Source organism: Hirundo rustica, chromosome Z (genome assembly GCF_015227805.2).
Source record: "Hirundo rustica isolate bHirRus1 chromosome Z, bHirRus1.pri.v3, whole genome shotgun sequence".
NCBI classification, from domain to species: domain Eukaryota; kingdom Metazoa; phylum Chordata; class Aves; order Passeriformes; family Hirundinidae; genus Hirundo; species Hirundo rustica.
Genome location: NC_053488.1, coordinates 16,512,668 through 16,530,690, shown reverse-complemented (window position 1 = coordinate 16,530,690; position 18,023 = coordinate 16,512,668). Strand labels below are relative to the sequence as shown.

Below are 18,023 nucleotides of genomic sequence, written 5' to 3'. Positions count from 1 at the left end.
AACTACCTAAAATAGGAAGGTATAAATATTTACTGGTAATAGTGGATCAATTAACACACTGGGTGGAAGCATTCGCTAGCCCCAGGGCAACAGCACAAACAGTGGCCAGAAGGTTACTGGAGGAAATAGTACCTAGATATGGGATCCCTGACTCTATAAATTCAGACCAAGGAACCCACTTCACATCAAAAATCACAAAACACTTGGCAGAGGCCTTAGGGATCAGATGGGAATATCACACACCTTGGCACCCTCAGAGTTCAGGCCAGGTGGAAAGAATGAATCAGACTCTAAAAGCTCAATTGTCAAAACTCATACTAGAAACTAAAATGTCATGGGTAAGGTGTCTTCCTTTAGCTCTCCTAAATATTAGGACCCAACCCCATTCAGGTTCTGGTTTATCCCCCTTTGAAATGCTATATGGAATGCCATATGAGCATGGAATGCCGGTTGGACACCCCTGAATGGAAGATTGCCAGATCCAGTCTTATCTTGTCTTAATTAACAAAAATTTACAGGAGCTCCGAAAACGCGGACTAATAGCACAAGGCACACCTCTGGGATTTGCTATTCACAAAATCCAGCCGGGAGACCAGGTGCTGATCAAGACGTGGAAAGAAGCCCCATTGTCACCGCACTGGGAGGGACCTTTTCTCGTCCTCCTCACCACTGACACGGCAGTGAGAACAGCAGAAAAAGGTTGGACCCACTCATCTCGGGTGAAAAGAGTTGAACAGCAAAGCAGCTCTCCGCAGTGGAAAGTCACCTCAGCTCCAGGAGACTTAAAGCTGAAGATCCATCAGGAAACCTAATGACCAGTGCTTATCGGATAAGTTGTAACCAAGCAGGATGTCCCTGCTATCCCTTTGCTCATTTTAAGTGCGGGTATTGTAAACAGATTTGGGTGACTCATTGTTACAGGGGAGCCAGGCCGTGGAGTTTATGTGAACATTGCTTTGAGGAGGAGAACAGGCTTACGAATCTATTTCTATACATTGCCACAGAATCGGGTCTTTTTGAATTGGATTCTCCTGAGTGGTTCCATTACTTCACGAACGGGATAAGGGGAGGACTAAATAAAAGGGCGGAGCCACTCGTGATTGAGTGTAGGAGAACAGTGAAAGTACCCTGTTTAGCTGACCAAGTGAAGATAGCCAAGTGGGAACAATACAAAAGGCGATACGCTCAAAGGAGCACCTGTAGGGGCCCGGAAGAATATCCCTGCTGCCAGGAAGATGGTTTACCCCGCCGTTGGTGGCACCCCAACAGGCGAAGGGTTGAGCAGAGGGATACGCCTATGGGTAACCCTGGTGATCCTGAGCCTAGCCGTGTACCCCACGAATGGCCTCCCCAACCCCAAGGAGAAAACAGGGAAGGGAACTGACCCCCCAGAGGTTCACTCAGAACCTACCTGGGATCAGGTCTCGAAATCCAGGGTACGAGTAGACTGGTCTACATTGCAAAGTGGAGGGGACTACAAATTGAATAGTGGGTTCCAAATGAACAAAACCAATAACCCGATGGCAATGTCCAGGAAAAGAAGAGAGTTAAATAGCTTACCTTTAATTCCTACTTGTAAGGAATACAATAAAACTGTATGGATTGGGGGGAAAAGAGAAAGTACCTTTGTGGGATACTTACAAGTTAACCAATTGTGTTATGATAAGAAAAAATTAGAAATGTGTACCCTTAACGGGAAAACATATTGGGTGGGACAGAATAAGAAACTGCAAACAAATTCCTTAAGCGGAGGACCCATATTACTGGATTTGTTGAGTGAAAATGATGAAAGGGTATGTTTGAAACTAGAAAAGGTGTTCTGTTTTTCTAAAGATGAAGAAGGATTGGACCCAGAGAACAAGATACAAAAGGTAGCCTTAGAGCTCAAAAGGCAGGAATTAGAAGCAAAAAGAAAAAGAATGGAGCAAGAAAGGATGAGGACACTTAGCGAGCAATATGAGCAATTAGAAAGACAATCTAGTGACTGGAGCTTATCTGCCTCCAGCAAAAACCTCTTCCTGGATCTAGTGCGAGAAATTGCTACAGAATTGGGACTAACTAACTGCTGGATCTGTGGAGGATTGAGATCAGCAGAAAGGTGGCCCTGGAAAGGTGAGAGTTTGGCCCCTGAACAACTACTAAGGTGGGATAACAAAATCTTAAAAACAATGACTCGGCCAGAGGGATGGACACTGGATGAACGGGTAATAGAGACAATTTGTATTAGCAGGGAAGGAAATGCATACAGTGAGACAGTAGGTTATACCCCATGCCTATCCACCCTAACTGTAAACTCAAACAACAAGTCCAGAATGTGGCAACCCGAACCCCCCCATGGGTATTGGGGAAAGAAAAGGGAGGAAGGATGTAATTGGATAGAAGAAATTGGACTCTGCTGGCACAAATTAACAAATGCTAACCCATACTACTCCCTGACTGACTTAGTAGAATTTTGGGAAAACACAGAAAACATATACATCAGATGGAAAGCCCCAGGTGGAATCTACTGGATTTGTGGGAAGAAAGCTTATAGTGAGTTACCCTGAAAATGGAAAGGGTCCTGTACCCTAGGAATGATTAGACCCTCTTTCTTTACACTTCCCCGAACGGGCAGTAATTTACTAGGGGCTCCTTTATATGAGACTCTCAGCAGGAGAAGACGAGAGATAAAGAGGGAATTTCCACAAGTAGGGGGGAATCAGAAATGGGGGGAGGAAGAATGGCCTGCAGAGCGCATTATAGAGTATTATGGCCCTGCCACATGGGCACAAGATGGGAGCTGGGGCTACCAGACTCCAGTATACTTATTAAACCGATTGATTAGGTTACAAGCTGTAGTGGAGATAGTTTCAAATCACACTTCAGATGCTCTGGAGCTGTTAGCCTGACAGCACTCACAGATGAGGGCATTTGTATACCATAATAGAATTGCCTTGGACTATTTATTAGCAGAAGAAGGGGGTGTGTGTGGAAAATTTAACGACTCAGAGTGTTGCATAGAAATCAATGACTATGGAGAGACAATTAGAGATTTAGCGGCAGAAATAAAAAAGGTGGCACATGTCCCAGTACAAAAATGGAATTCTATACTCCAAGCTTCTTGGTGGGATCAAATATTTGGGGCAGGAGATTGGTGGAAAAAAGTGGGATTCTTTATCCTGTGTTCCGTAGCTGGATTAGTTTTCTTGCCCTGTCTAATACCCTGTCTAATTAGACTAATTCATACAGTAGTCCAGGGAATGCAAGTGGCAGCGCTTCCTATGGACCCTGAATTGGCTTCAGGGGGGGCAAATAAAAACAAGGCGGTCCCAAAAATCATGAAATTGAATGAGAAAAAGAGTAAAGCTGCTCAGGTGTTAGAAAAATTTGAAGCTCGGATGCAGGAAGAAAGCATAGAAAAAACCTATTGGAATGAGACAGCTGGAGAAATACAACCAGAATAGTCAAATGGTTAAGAGGCTTTTTTATCTTGATAGAGAAAAAAGACTATAACCAGAACACGAATTAAATTGGTGAATTTAGAAGAGGGGGGATTGTGATATATGTCCTAAAGTTAATTTGTGTTAAAAGATACAAAGTGTAATATCATCCCTATAAGTATAAGTTTTGTTTTAATCCAATATGCTATGAGTTAACTCAGAAGAAAGCAGCTCAGTAAAAGTACAGGAATTTCTCTCGCCTGAAAAGACAAGGGGAGGGGCACAAGACACAACATGATTAGAATTACCAGGAGAGAGACACAAACATGCCTTGGCTAAGAATCATTAAAAAGGAATGTAACATCTGTTCTAAAGTTACTTCATGTTAATAGAATATAAAATGCAATACCAACTGTATAAATATAAGTTCTGTATAAACTAGCATGTTAGAAGTTAAGTTTTGTTTTAAAATAGCATTTTGTGAGTTAACTCGGGAGGAAGGGGACTTAATAAAATACAAGAATTTCCCTAGCCTGAAAAGGCATGGGAGGGACACGAGGAGAGCTTGATTGGAATTACCAGAAAGGAGGACAGAAGACTGTCACTGCCAGGAATCGCTGAAAAGAAACAAAAGGCAACAGAAAACAGAGATGATAGCCCGGAGGACCCGATGATAGTTTCAGATCCGTATCTAGATGGTCTCCAGCCAAAATTAACATGTCTACACCACACCTGGAACCGACCATCGACAGCATTGTCCTCCTCTGCTGATCCATTCAGACTCTTGGAACTGAAACCTGCATGATAATGAAGCTGCCTCGAAGGGGGTCTTTCGACATCCCGAGCCTCTCTCTGCGATCCAGTGTATAAAAAGAGACTGCTGCAAACCACAAGTGTGCACTTGGGGGATAACAGACTGGCAGAGTGTGTTATCAATTGTTCAACCAGCGGCAACCCTGGGCTCGACGCTGTCCTTTTAATTGTGGCTGTCCGAGACTGTTATTTTGTCTCTCAATAAAATTTCAGATTTATCGAATTTGGTCTACATCATTTATAACACACTATTATTTGCCAGACTTACCACCCTGGGAGAGTTACTGTATAATTTATTATGGAAAGGGCATTTAATAGGGAGAACGTACAGGGGGTCAAACCTGCTTTACACTCAGTAACAGCTGACGTGAAGATTAAGGGAAAGGATGAGCTCCTAAAGATGCTGTCAGATGGCAGGACAAATAATAATTTTTCTGGTAAGAGAGAAACTACCACTATTGGCCAAAAGTTTCTGTTTAAAACAAGTTTCACAAGACTTTTCTCAGCCACGGGCATAACAAGGAACAAATTCTTCTCCTGTGCTTGGGAGTTCAGGAACTGCTTCTCTCCAAAACTTGTGAATTTTAAAATGAGCTGGTTCTTCCAGATAGTCTTATATTTTCCTTTGTCTTTCATTGTACCAAGATCCTCTGGGGACTATTCCAGAGCCTGAATAAAAGCCAGAGTCCAAACTGAGCACACACAGAGCACCCTTATCCCAAGCCATGGCCCCCAGCAGGTCCTTGCCTGGAGGCTCAGCTGCCCCAAGGGTAACAGTGGCCTCAGGCTCACACCAGCACCCTGGCTCTGGCGTCACACACAATCCCAACTTTGTAATGAGATATTTATTTTCACCTGTCCAAGAATAACCCATGGGAAGTAATACAGATCTCCACTACTGAGGTGAGATCTTGCCCTGCCACCACTTCATGTGCTTTGTCAGTTCTAACACTGTCCAAAATACAAATTGATAAACTTTATGCTCTTCAGTGATCTAAAAAGCTCTCACACTCTGAAAGCTGCACTTTGACCTACTTGATATCTCACTCTTCCCTCATTGTAAGCGGCCTCAGGATTTTAATAAGCTGCACAGTGGCTTTTCCAGGACAGGCAACAAGACAGTGACTTGGCCAAATAGATTTTAAATTATCCTTAAATGATCCTGTGGCATTTCTAGTCCCGTGCCACTTAATATCACTGTAACATGTTTGCCTACCGTTTTCTCCCCGTGTGTCTTACACAGGTGTGCATATGCTGAGGATCCTGTTAGGATCATGTGGAAGAAGCATTTAAAAAACCTCCTGTTATAAGAAAAAAATAATGATTTTTTTTTTTTCACACACAGGGAAAAGGGTGAAAAAATACTGTGTTCGTACATGACTGGGGAGAAAGAAAAACAGTGGAGGAACAATGTGGGAGAGACAACCCTGCCTGTGCTTTCTGGAGATGGTTCTTAGCTGCAGGGATTTTTTGTTTGTATTATTTGTATTAGCAAATACCCCTGCAATTTTACTGTGAACACTCAAAGAGTAATAAGAGCCCTCTTTTTTGAATATATCTCAGCCACAGCTTCATGTCATGTGTAAGGACCTTTAATGTTTTGTGATGCTTTAAAAATTAGAAGATGCTGGTGGGGGCTAGCTGGCACCCTGCCACCCAGAACCTCACAGGTGAGGCAGCAACCAAACCCTAGCACTCTCACCACCAGAAAATCATGCTTTGAGGAGGAATTAAGCTCATGTTAGACCACCAGCTTAATTTACCTATGAGAACATAGCAGCTTTCCTTCTCTGCAGTCCTGGCTTTAGTGGCAGGAACCAGTTAAGAATTGACCTTTCCTCCTGTAATTCCAGTGCATTTGGGTATTACCCTTCTGCAGATGAGGATGTGCTGAGTGCACCATTTCCAGCTGCACCCCCACCAGTCCCCTGGGTAATTGCACAGAGCCTGAGTGCAGGACGCTGACCTCCTCCTGCTGTGACACATGTAACCACATTCCCCAGCAGGGATGGCAGTGCTGATTTATTCAGCAAACCCAGTTATCTTTTTTCATTTCCCAACTTAAAGATTTTGTATAACTGGTGGGACTCCAGCTGTATTCATTTTTATTATGGAAGCCTTCATCTGCGAATAGTGGTGGTAAAATTAGAGCTTGCTCCGTCTTCTCTGGCCCCAGTAATTACGAAGATTAATGTCTGCTGCTAGGTTTGATTTGACAAAGCCCCCTTAAACTGTGAAGCACTGTGTGAATATATAAAATTTGGAGTGAGAAGTGACAAGAAATTCGCAGGAAAGCCGTTCTCTTCCTACGCTCTTCATTTACTCGATTTTTACAGAACCTGTTAAATTAAATCTAGTTTAATATTATATTGCCATTATTAGATTATTTCAGATTATATTATTATTAGAGTATATCTAGGTTTTAGTGCAACCCTTCCTAATATTGGAAAGCCAAGCACTTAAAATACTTACTGTGCACTCAAAAATGAAAGTCCATACTGGGGAGCAGTAATCCTGGGATCCTTAGGGCACAATCTCACTAAATTAATGCACGTTTAGTAGTTAATGCTCAAGCAGCTAAAATTGCTCTGAGCAACCTCCACTTCCCTACACTTTCCCCATGCACCTGCCCCAGCTAAAGCATCATGCTGTGCATATTCTCTTTACTAAGAACTGGCCTTCCTTTGGGGAAAGTGTGGGGAAGGTACTGCCAATAGTTGTCCTGTTAGAAGTGTTATTCTGTATACAGAAAGCCTTCAGATGTTCCCACCCAAGCCAGGGTTCAACTCTCAGCATCTCTGGGAAAAGATGCAAAATCTCTGCAAAGCAGGCTGAAGGGTCTGCCCTTGTCACACAGCTCTGCACGGTCTCGACCAGACTCTGAGATGGGAACAGGCAGCATGGGGAGACCTGCATTGCACAGCACTTCCCAGCTTTCCCATCCCACCATCCCTGGAAGAGCAGTGTGTCAACTGAGGATTCCCCATTTGCTGGTGGGTCCTGCTTGGCTGCCAAAAAGCCCTCTCAGCTCACAATGACTGTTGTCTGACTTCCTCTGACCTTCACCTCTAAGCTCATGCTTCTTGAGGTGCTCCTGGAGATCCCCAAGCTCACACTTAAATATGATTAAATTTGAAGATATCACAGAATCACAGAAGGTTGGAAGAGACCGTCAAGATCATCAAGTCCAACCCATGCCCTAACACCTCAATTAGATCATGGTATCAAGTGCCACATCCAGTCTTTTTTTAAACATGCCCAGGGATGGTGACTCCAACACCTCTCTGGGCAGACTATTCCAGTACCTTTTCACTCTTTCCATGAAAAACTTTTTCCTAATATCCAACCTATATTTCCCTTGTCACAGCTTGAGACTGTGTCTTCTTGTTCTGTCTGTTGCTGCCTGGAGAAAGAGACCAACCCCCAGCTGACTACAACCACTCTTCAGGAAGCTGTAGAGAGTGATAAGGTCACCTCTGAGTCTCCTTTTCTCCAGGCTAAACAACCCCAGCTCCCTCAGTCGTTCCTCACAGGGTTTGTGCTCCAAGCCCCTCACCAGCCTTGTTGCCTCCTCCGGACACGCTCAAGCATCTCAACGTCCTTCCTAAACTGAGGGGCCCAGAACTGGACACAGCACTCAAGGTGTGGCCTGACCGGTCCCGAGTACAGGGGAAGAATGACCTCCCTGCTCCTGCTGACCACACTATTTAAGATATGTTTAAAAAACACATGCACTTGTTGAGATCCCCTACAATAGGATCCCATCCAAATCAAGAGCCAAGAATCATGACCTTGGTGGGTGTGTTTGCTGCCCCAAGACCAGAAGTGCTGTGATGTGATGATGCTGCTCCCTGGTCTCTCTACCGCTTTCAGTTCCACTGTGAAAATAATCTGTTACAAAGTTAAAATCCCCATGGAAAAAAGGTCTCATGTTCTTGGATTCTCAGAGGGATTTTTTTGCAGTAGGTGAGATAGCTTGTTTGGTAGAGATATACTCAGGAGTGATTTGGATAATTAATTACCAGCCATGACCTCTCCACTTTTGAAAGGAAACTATTACTGATCATCTCCCTTTCTCAGTTTCTCTGTGACAGGTTACCTCCAGGCTTTTATTATTACAATATGGCATTTTTTTTTCCAGATTGGATGAGTTTTGCGACTCCACATCCAAAGTGGTTCTCTGTAATTTTGTCCCACTCGTGAACCAGTGATGACTTTCCTGCACAACTGAGGAAAAGTATTTTGGAAATGATAAATTGGCTTTTGCAAAGCTGTGGTTTATTTTATATTGATCTGCAATAAGCTTCTTCTTCTTGCTGCAGCAGTTAACATGTCCTAAAAATGCTGAACTGCTCTTAATGAGAACATGGATATGCTGTTGCAGAATAATTTCACCATCCTTCAGTTTTATAGCTAGCAGATTTATGCAGTTGGCTCCCCGCCCCCCCCCCGGTTCCTTTTCCTTTCCAGGCCAAAGGCTACCTGAAGAAGACAAGAATCTGAAAATGCTGGTATCAATCAATACAGCAGCAGAAAATCAGCAATACCAGCCTGTAATCCTGAAGTATTAGTACTACAATGAGAAGCATCCCCTGGTGGAACTGAAAGTTCCAGCAGTGGTTCTGCCATGCAGGACAGAAGAATGTGCTTGTGCCATTTCAGTCCCAGATCTCAGCTCCTGCCTTCTGTTCCAAAGGAGTCCTAAGTCATCCTCAGCACTGTCCCCCACCACTGTATGAGCACAGCCCACAGGACAAGCCATGCCTAAGCCTAATGTCTTCTTGCCCCAGTGGGCACAGCAGTCAGGAGAATGCTCAGGGCTTGGGGAGCCAAGCCCCTGGCTCTTTGCTCAGATTCATCCTCTTCACTGGAGTTCATTATTTTGATTTTTCAAACACAACAGCCATGTGATCTCCAAGTTGAAATAAAATTAAAAACAGAGAGGAGACCATACCGTAAATCTGGGGTTTTTCTGACAGGAGATGTGTGAGTGGTTGTGCATTAGGAACTGGCCAGAACACCAGAGATGCTGATCCTCAGCAGTGTCTCTCTAACACCATTCCCAGCACCATCTCTGCCCATGACGCCCACTCTACTATTCTGGTTCCAGTTTCCCTGCTGCTGTGGCTCAGCAGAACACGGGCACACACAGTTCTACTTTTTCTGCTCCCCCTAAGAACAAGCCCAGGCAAGGAGAAAAACTGATGAAATTTGAGCAGTCTTCCTTAAGCAGAGGAAGCTACTTGTTTAGGATTGGTAGGGTGCCACAAAGAGGAAAGCATGGGTAATGGGTTTTATTGAAGCAAATACAAGATGGAATTAGACAAAAATGAGTGTCAAGCCAGAGTGTCTGAATAAAGTTTGTATTTTTAGCGATATTATTGGACAAGACAGCCTTGCCTGCTATAGCATCACATAGCTTGCCTTGGTTTTGGACAAATCTGAAAGAAAGTGCTAATTGTTCATACAGCAAATTTTCCAAACGGGTAGAGAAAACATGTTTTTGCAGGATATAGGCAACAGATCCCATTCACAGTCTCTATTCACTCACTGCTTAAACAGATGGGATTGAATTTGTATTAAATTAATGTATACTTTCTTAAGTGGCATGAATGTGTTGCTACTGTGGCTTGCCTTTGGGGTTTTTTGGGTGGTATATAAGTTTGCTTTTCATGGGTTTTCTTGTTCAGTTTCTGCAAACTAATTGTCCTCTCAGCTACAGTTTTTGCTCTTCTTGAAACACATTGTCCCTGCATTAGAGAAGTTTTCAGTTCCCTTTTCTACCTGTGTATTATACACTTTTCAGCTACAGAACCAAAGGGAATATTTAGGAATTTATCCAAATAATAAAAGTAATTGGCATGGGCATCTACAAACAAATTTGATGCATTTAGACAATCCAGTCTTAAAAGGGAAAGTCCCTCTGTGTACTGTGCTGAGGTGCCACAGCAGTACATTGCTTGACCTGCCAGTTCTTTAAAAGACTTCACCATTTTACTGCTTGTCCTGAAACACCTTGCAGGTAGGTGCCTACACGAGGGGCAGCACATTTTGCCATGTGCTGAGGTGTGACATGCTGTTGGGGGTTAGGTTTGTTCCTTTTTTTTGTCTTATAGAATTTTTCCCCAGCAGTTGCTAAGAGGCTAAGTACTGGTGCTTAGATGGTGCTTGACCAACACAAAGGAGGTGGCTGAAAGTTGGGAGGGGGAAGAGCACCCGAGTTTTGGGGCAGGAAGAGGACGGGACTGGGGGAGCTGGGGGCTCGTCTTGCTCTGGGCATCGGAGAGAGGCCGCCAGGCTGCTGCTTGCTGTGGGAGGAGCCCGCTATCAACAGAAAGTCCGGTCCTGGTAATCCTACCATCAGCAGCTCATGTGCCCAGGAATTCTGAGCCCCTTCGCCTGCCCTGCTGGAGCTGGGCCAGCCCTGCCCGGGAGTTTCCACCGCTCCAGGTTGGTGCTCTCGGAGTCCCAAGGGATCAGACTGCCCCGGGCTTTGTGAAACAAAGCCCCTCGAGGTTCCTGGTTCTGTTTATTATTAATGCTGTAGTTGTTGTTTGTTTGCTTTGTTATACTTACTAGTAAAGAACTGTTATTCCTACACCCATACCTCTGCCTGAAAAGCCTCTTTAATTTTCTAAATTATAGTAACTTGGAGGAAGGGGATTGGAATTCCACATTCCTAAAGAGGCCCCACCTCTCCCTAGAAGATACCTGTCTTTCAAGCCAAGACAGAGGGGAAATGAGTTGCCTACACATTTGAAAGCTCATGTTAATAAAAGAATAGCCATCCCCTGAAGGATATTTAAGCCTTGTCACTGCTGGGAGAATGACTTGCACACTACATGAGCACCTCCTGCTCCTTTTTGACTTCATTCACAGCCTTGTGGCTTTTGTCATCCTTTCTGCAGAAGAAGACATTATTCCCTGGAGCAGCTCTCTCACCCAGATTCCCAGGCAACATGGCTGGTTAGGTGTTTTCCTGGGACAAGAAAGATGTACTTTGAATCCTGCTGGACAGGGTTAGGAGCCAAACCTTTGCAAAAACTCTCCCTGCTGAGTTAATATGGGGAAAGAAACATCACCACAATTTTTCAAAGGAGATGGGGCTGTGCCACTTCTATGTTGAAAACAGCACGAACCTACATACATGGTGAGAGCCTTTAGCAGCCAGGCGGGTGGACACCAGCTTGTGAACCTCATACAGGCACAGGTTTGAGAGAAGCATGATGATCTGCAGTGCACCAAAGGCAGCATTTCTCACCTGTGCAATAGCAGCAGGGGCAATGCCTTAAAGCAGTACAGCAGCTGTAGTCTAATCATCTATCAAAGATTTACACAAATTAAACAGTTTTTCTCTGGATTGCAGGCTCAGGGGACAGTTCTAAGAACATGGAAATAAAAATTCTAGTTCTAGACTCTACTGCTCCCACAAATAAGTAATGTTCTGCTTGCTTCTGCAAGCAATTATACCAATAAAATACAATCAATAGAAAGTATCATGGGAAACACGGAGAACCCATCACCTTGAAGGCAAGGATTTCTCCCATTTCTCCCATCCATTTCTCCATCTTCTTCTAAATGTGTACATGAACAGGTGAACCAGGCACAGCAAGTTTTCTTAACCCAAACACAATATCTACTTTCATCTTTGCTGGAGCCTCAAAACCTGATGTTATGTAAACACATTCAGAAAAGGAATTCCTTCCCCATCCTGGTGTTCTCTGAAATTCTTCCATTTAAAGCTGCCAAACACATTGTGGTATGGGTATGTTAAGATCCCTGGGCTCCAGGAGCAGATGGCTATGTGCAGGAGAGGGGTTCTGCTCTCAGAAGACTACAGCTGTGCAGCAAAGAAAATGTATCAGACGAGTCCCGTCCCAACTTCTGTGATCCCCAGCCTCCTCACTGGTGGGGTGGGATGAGGAGCGGAAAAGGCCTTAGCTCTGTGAAAGCACTGCTCAGGATACAGGAGACAGCCCTGAGTTATCAACCCTGTTTTCAGTACAAATGCAAAACCCAGCCCCATGTGAAGAAAATTAACTCTACCCAAACCAGCACAATATGCAAAACAGAAGACATAAAAGGTACCACAAAACTACTCGGATATGTCTGTAACCAACTTTCTTTCTTGTCAGAGGAAAACATAACCTTCCACATTTGTATGAGTGGATTTCAGAGCTGCAAGACTGCTGTATTATCCCTGGGGGGTTGGCACTTACCTTGCTGCCCCCTTCACAGGGATGTTGGATTTTGACCACACATATAAATTACTGACGAGTTTCATTTCAGAGAAAAACATCAGCGTTTTTTTAAATGACTCTAAACATTTTTCTTCACATTTATCAACCTGCTTTCTGATGATACTGAAACGAAAACGATTCTATGACACATTTATACATGACCTTATGACAGGTATGGAAGGATGACTCCACTACACACAGACATTTTCATCCCTTTGCCATCATCTACTTTATCATTCAGTAGGTGGTTAATGGAATTTGTCTTCATGTGTCATCTAGTACAATTTTCAGAGTGCAGCCACACGCTAACATCGATGATTAACATCTCAAATGTGATCAGTTCTACAGCAGTTTTAATCAAAAGGTAAAAAATCGCTTCTCTAAGGACTACATATGCAGTCCATTATTTAACTTGATTGAAAAACAAGTCATTTTGAAAATGAATGTGATAATTATGTTTGAGATTGACCCAACACAGACATCAGTGAGAAGAGAGAACATGTAGAATCCAGCTGTTAACTGATTTTTCGAGCTTCATTATTTCTGTTTATCAAACCAATCCACATTCAGACAAGACATTGAGGTTTTGCCATATGCTGAGGTGTGACATGCTGGTGTGAACACAAGCTAAACTTTTACTTCTCCCAAAAGCAGAACAGAACACCACAAAAAATTTTAACAGACAAATTGGTAGACAAAACCTGTAATTTAAAACCTTTATTGATTGTTTTGCAAATACATAGGAAGGACTTTGATGTTTAGTCTGCAGAGTTTACAGCAATGTTCTCTATTTTTTTTTTTCTTTTTTTCAGGGACAAAACCCCAATAAAATATAAAGTGAAGTCCATTGTGATAATATAGTAGAATCATCATATTCTTCAGGACAAAGAGTATCAACTGTCCTTGTCTTGTGAAGTGCTATCAGGCAGGGAATGATTTCTGTCCCAATAAACCTTGATCCCTGCAATACCAACTATTGCAACTACTGCTCACATTATATCTTACCTGTGAACCACACTAGTGTCCACAGAGAGGGAAATACTTAGGAGCATTTTAGGAGTGCTTTAATTTTTATTTTGCTTAACAAATTAATTTACAAGGTGGATTCAAAGCTTGTTGCAATTAGCTTTGTGCGGACTCATGACATTTTTCGTAACAACACCAGTATTTTACCACAATCTTTTGTCCTCAAGATTAAAAAATTCATGTGTGACATGCATATCTTGTCTCCTGTTGCTACAGCATTATTGCTGTATGTGGAGAGAGCCTGTTCTCCTTTTATCCCCAATTTTCAGCACCAGGTACTTCTGTTCTCTTGTATTAAAACTGACACAAATAAGACAACAGAACTCAAACGTACAGCACGAATGACAGTTTACAAGTACTCTTCCACACTCTTGATCAAGTGTGATCCCCAAATTGAAGAGAAACAAATAACCTCTTGCACAAAGCTTAGCTTCTTATTCCTCACAACATCCCTGTGAGGTAGGAAAAAAACCATCCCCTTTTCCAGCAACAGGAGACAAGGCAGAGAACACCGCTGTCATTTCACAAGGCAGTAAGTAGAGAATCAGAAAATCTGGAAATCAGGAGTTCTTGGGTCCTAATTCTTTGATTCAGAAACCAAGATGCTAAAATCCTAGACATTACCAGGTCATTAGTTTTTATATAGCCATGTATTAATTACAACAATGGCTTCTGTGCGTGTACCAGCAAAGCGAAATTCTATGGCGGGAGCAGTGTATACCTGATCCTACCCTCAGACACTTCTATACTTCACAGATGTGTAAATGTTTACTGTAATTAACTAATCAGTCCTACAACTAATGTAGCATAAATTGCAAAAGATCAACATTTTAATTTATAGATTTCGTTAAGACTTGCCCATCTATTTAAATGTTTGTGTTCTGTTTGTGTTCTTTGGTCGTCTTTTTTTTTTTTTTTTGGTGGGTTTTTTTTCTCCTCTGGATAAGTTAACAATAAATGCCTTCCCTTGTATAATAGTTTTTATAATACTCCCCTAAAACCATCATCCATTTTGGGTATTCTGTACAAGACCTTTGAGTGACGATGAACAAAAAGCTTTCAGGGACTACACCAATCCCCTCAGAGTAGCTCTTCACCCATCTCTAGCCCTGAAAGCAAAGACAGGCACCTTTTGCTGTGTACAGCACCACAGGGGTCAGAATTTCACCAAAGTATCTTCATGAATTAGGGAAGAGGCCTCTGGGCTGCTCAATTCAAAAGTGAAACAGTTTACAGTGAGCTAAAATAGTCAGGTTTTATTAAATACAGATTTTTAGTCTTCAAAACCTCAGTGAGCAGAACTTGAGTCCACCTCCACAGAAAAAAAAATGGTCAAACTTGTGTGGAATGAGTGAGTAACACAGGGAATACATCTAAACAGCCTAAATAGAGAAAACGTGAAAACTAACATGCAGTGTTAAGATATCCCGCAGTGTAGTTTTAAGTCTTCGATGCAAATTACCTATCAACCAAATCACTCGTATATGTTAACCATGAAATTAATACTGGTCTTTGTACAACGTATTTCTTTCCCACAGACTCAGCATCAGGTCTTGCCTATAGATGCAAGGTACACAATGGCCTACCACCCACTAGCAGCCATGAGTTCAAGTCACAGTTTAGTATTATGGGAATACTTTTGTACTGCCATAACAGTGTTTACAAAGGTATTTTGTTTATTTCTTTCTGGGATGAAGGGTAGCCTGTTATGGTATTGACAAGAGATTATCAAAGAACTGCTTAGGGTAAGCGAAACTATACAATGTAGTATCTCCAATCGAAGCAGTTTTACTGCTGTAAAACCCATGTGTGCATCAAAACGAATTTTGTAACTGTTCCATGAAAGAGAAGCATTTTGTATTTTAGAACAGAAAAGTGCTGTACAAAGGCTAGTACAAGAGCTAAATATTGCATGATTTTTCTGTCTTGTTGCCCAAGAAATGTGTTACATTCCTTCCACAACACACATTGACTATGGTGAATCCCTTATTCACTTAGTATTAGAATGCCTTTCTATGTCATGTGCTTAACATGCTTATTATACGTATGATAGGCATTATGTAAACTTTTTCTCATGCATCTACATTTTACTTGGTTTTCAGTCACTTAATATGCTGCAGTCTTGATGTCACACATTATGTCAGGAAAGATTTTAACTGAAGTGTTTTATATGCTCCTATTTATACAAATGACAAAAATGACAGAAACCATTATATTGGAGAGAACACTGTATTTTAGTAAATGTTGATTTCCAGTCAATTTTTGTTCTCTATGATAAAGACATATTGTACTGATTTGGTATGTGAGATCCAAAGCTGTCATATTATCTGTTTGCAAAAGTAACGAAATATAAAAATGATTTTGAAATTAACAGGGAAAAGAAGGCCTTCATCAAAATGACTCTGAGATAATGTCTTTTCATTTTGATTGTCTCAAGTTATGATGAAATTGGGTTCCAAATTCTTTAGATTTAGCTGGTGCCTTGGTTGACAAGTGGTGGATATTGTTTTTACTCTTAACCATCTGTATTCCCTCAGAAGAATCTTCAAAGTGTCCACAACCTTCTCTTCCCCTGTTTCTCTGTGAGACACTGGAAGGACAGACCTGACTCCAAAACAATATTCACTTGCCCTTGACTGGGAGCTGGGGGAGAAGCATTATATCTGGAGAATAAGAGCAGTTCATGTGGGAAATTGTGCAGCCTCCAGTAGTCTGCACGAGGATAGACATTTTTTCATCTTCCTCCTTCACACTAGCCCCATACTAGCTTGTATGACTGAAATATAAAGGGTCACAGTTGGACTTCGGGAGGTATAGGCCTCTCAATACCAACAGACACACACTGTGAAAACAGCAGATATATTTAGGTCCCAATTATTTCCACTGGCTTAAACAATTTTGTTACAAAATGATTAAAAGGTTCAGGAAAAGGAACGTCCATATTCCCAATATTTTTCTACAGATATATATAGTTGTTACAGACCACTCCAGAAAAGAAAACCCCACATCTTTGCAGGAGAATGGACCTGATAAGTGCTGTAGTTCCAGTGCAACAGATATCAGGAAACACAGAGGCAAACATAAGTTTTGCATGTTTTTTTCTAAATCTGTGTAAAAAAACCTAGTATTTGGCAGAGACACTACAAGGCTTTTTTTTTTCCTTTTTTACAATGATCATTAACATTTTCCTATAACATAATTCAAAACACAGAGAATATATTCACCATTCCATTAAAGTTGGTAATGTTATGAAAGCAGAATACAATTAGGCTTATAGTCTTAGGCTTATAGGCATATTAGGCTTGAGTTTAACTATCTGGAAACTACTTAGAGAGCCCTTAAAAAAAAAAAAAAAAAAGAAAAAAAAAAAAAGAAAAAAAAAAGGAAAATTGCAAGACAGTCATCAGTTTATTCCATTTGGAAACAAGCCTTCTTGTGAATTAAGCCCAGTCTGTAATTCACATTTAAATCTGCCTCATTGGTATTAGTTTCGGTGAAACCTAGAAAAAAGGAGGGGAAAAAAAAAACCACACAACTGTTGTCATACAGATCTAGCAGTACAACCCACCATTCATTTCCACCTGTATCAACCATGTACCACTGAAGACTAGAGACACTGTACTTATTTAACCTGTCATATTTGCAATATGTCAGAGATAAAAACTACCACAACTAAATTTTCTGATGCAAGAATACAAGATATGTGTGGTGCTAGTATCTAGACTCTGAACTTCATTTATTTTGAGATATATTATTAGTGTAAGAATGCAAGCATATTAAACTTGGGCAGATGAACCTGTACTTGCCGCCTACACCATCTTCTGTGCAGAAACAGTCAATCGAGTTTTGGAACATTCATGTTAGCAGGGGATATGCAATCAAAGATATGCACGCAAAGTTATACAATAAACACTCTGCAACTATTGTGTATGGATACATTTGATGGGATTATTTGTTTGATGATGATATATTACAATATCAAATTTATATTTCTTATTTTTTAAATGTCTTTCTTCCATTCACATTCAATTTTATCTGTTTGATGACTATATACTCAATTAATTCCAATTTTGCATTTCTTAAAAAAACCTTGCATTTTTCCATTCACATTAATTTTTGTGTAGGGACACATTTATGTATTCTATTGTTTTAATTCATTCACTCACAAAATTCAATTAGTGATATTATAAGATGTACAGCAGACCAAAAGTAAGTAAACCTAAATAGGAAGGTAGATGAGGAAAGGTGTAATTAGGAACAATACTACAGAGAAGACTTTGTAGAGCAGCAGTGGTTAGCATTTGCTTGAATGCTCACTCCAGGTCTACACAAAACCTCTGAGGAACAGGTCTCCACAGAAGATCCAAGCCTCTTTAATTATCTCCTGTTCCCAGCTCAATGCCCCAGGATGAAGATCAGAAATAACTCACGTGATTTTACTCTTTCAGGATGAAAAACAGCTTCGTGGAAAACCTGGCTCTTAGTTGATTAACATGCCCCATCACCTAATGCATCCTCCTGCCTC

General features: G+C 41.6%; 1 protein-coding gene across 1 annotated transcript in view; it reads right to left on the bottom strand.

The window, feature by feature from the left end:
* Positions 1-13,174: 13,174 nt before the first annotated feature.
* The window catches only part of OXCT1 (3-oxoacid CoA-transferase 1), an 88,588-nt gene continuing 83,739 nt past the window's right edge, over positions 13,175-18,023 (bottom strand). Inside the window, exon 17 of the mRNA XM_040089497.2 lies at positions 13,175-16,998. Within this exon, the coding sequence (XP_039945431.1) occupies positions 16,963-16,998 (36 nt within the window). The 3' untranslated portion in view covers positions 13,175-16,962. The remainder of the gene's footprint in view (positions 16,999-18,023) is intronic.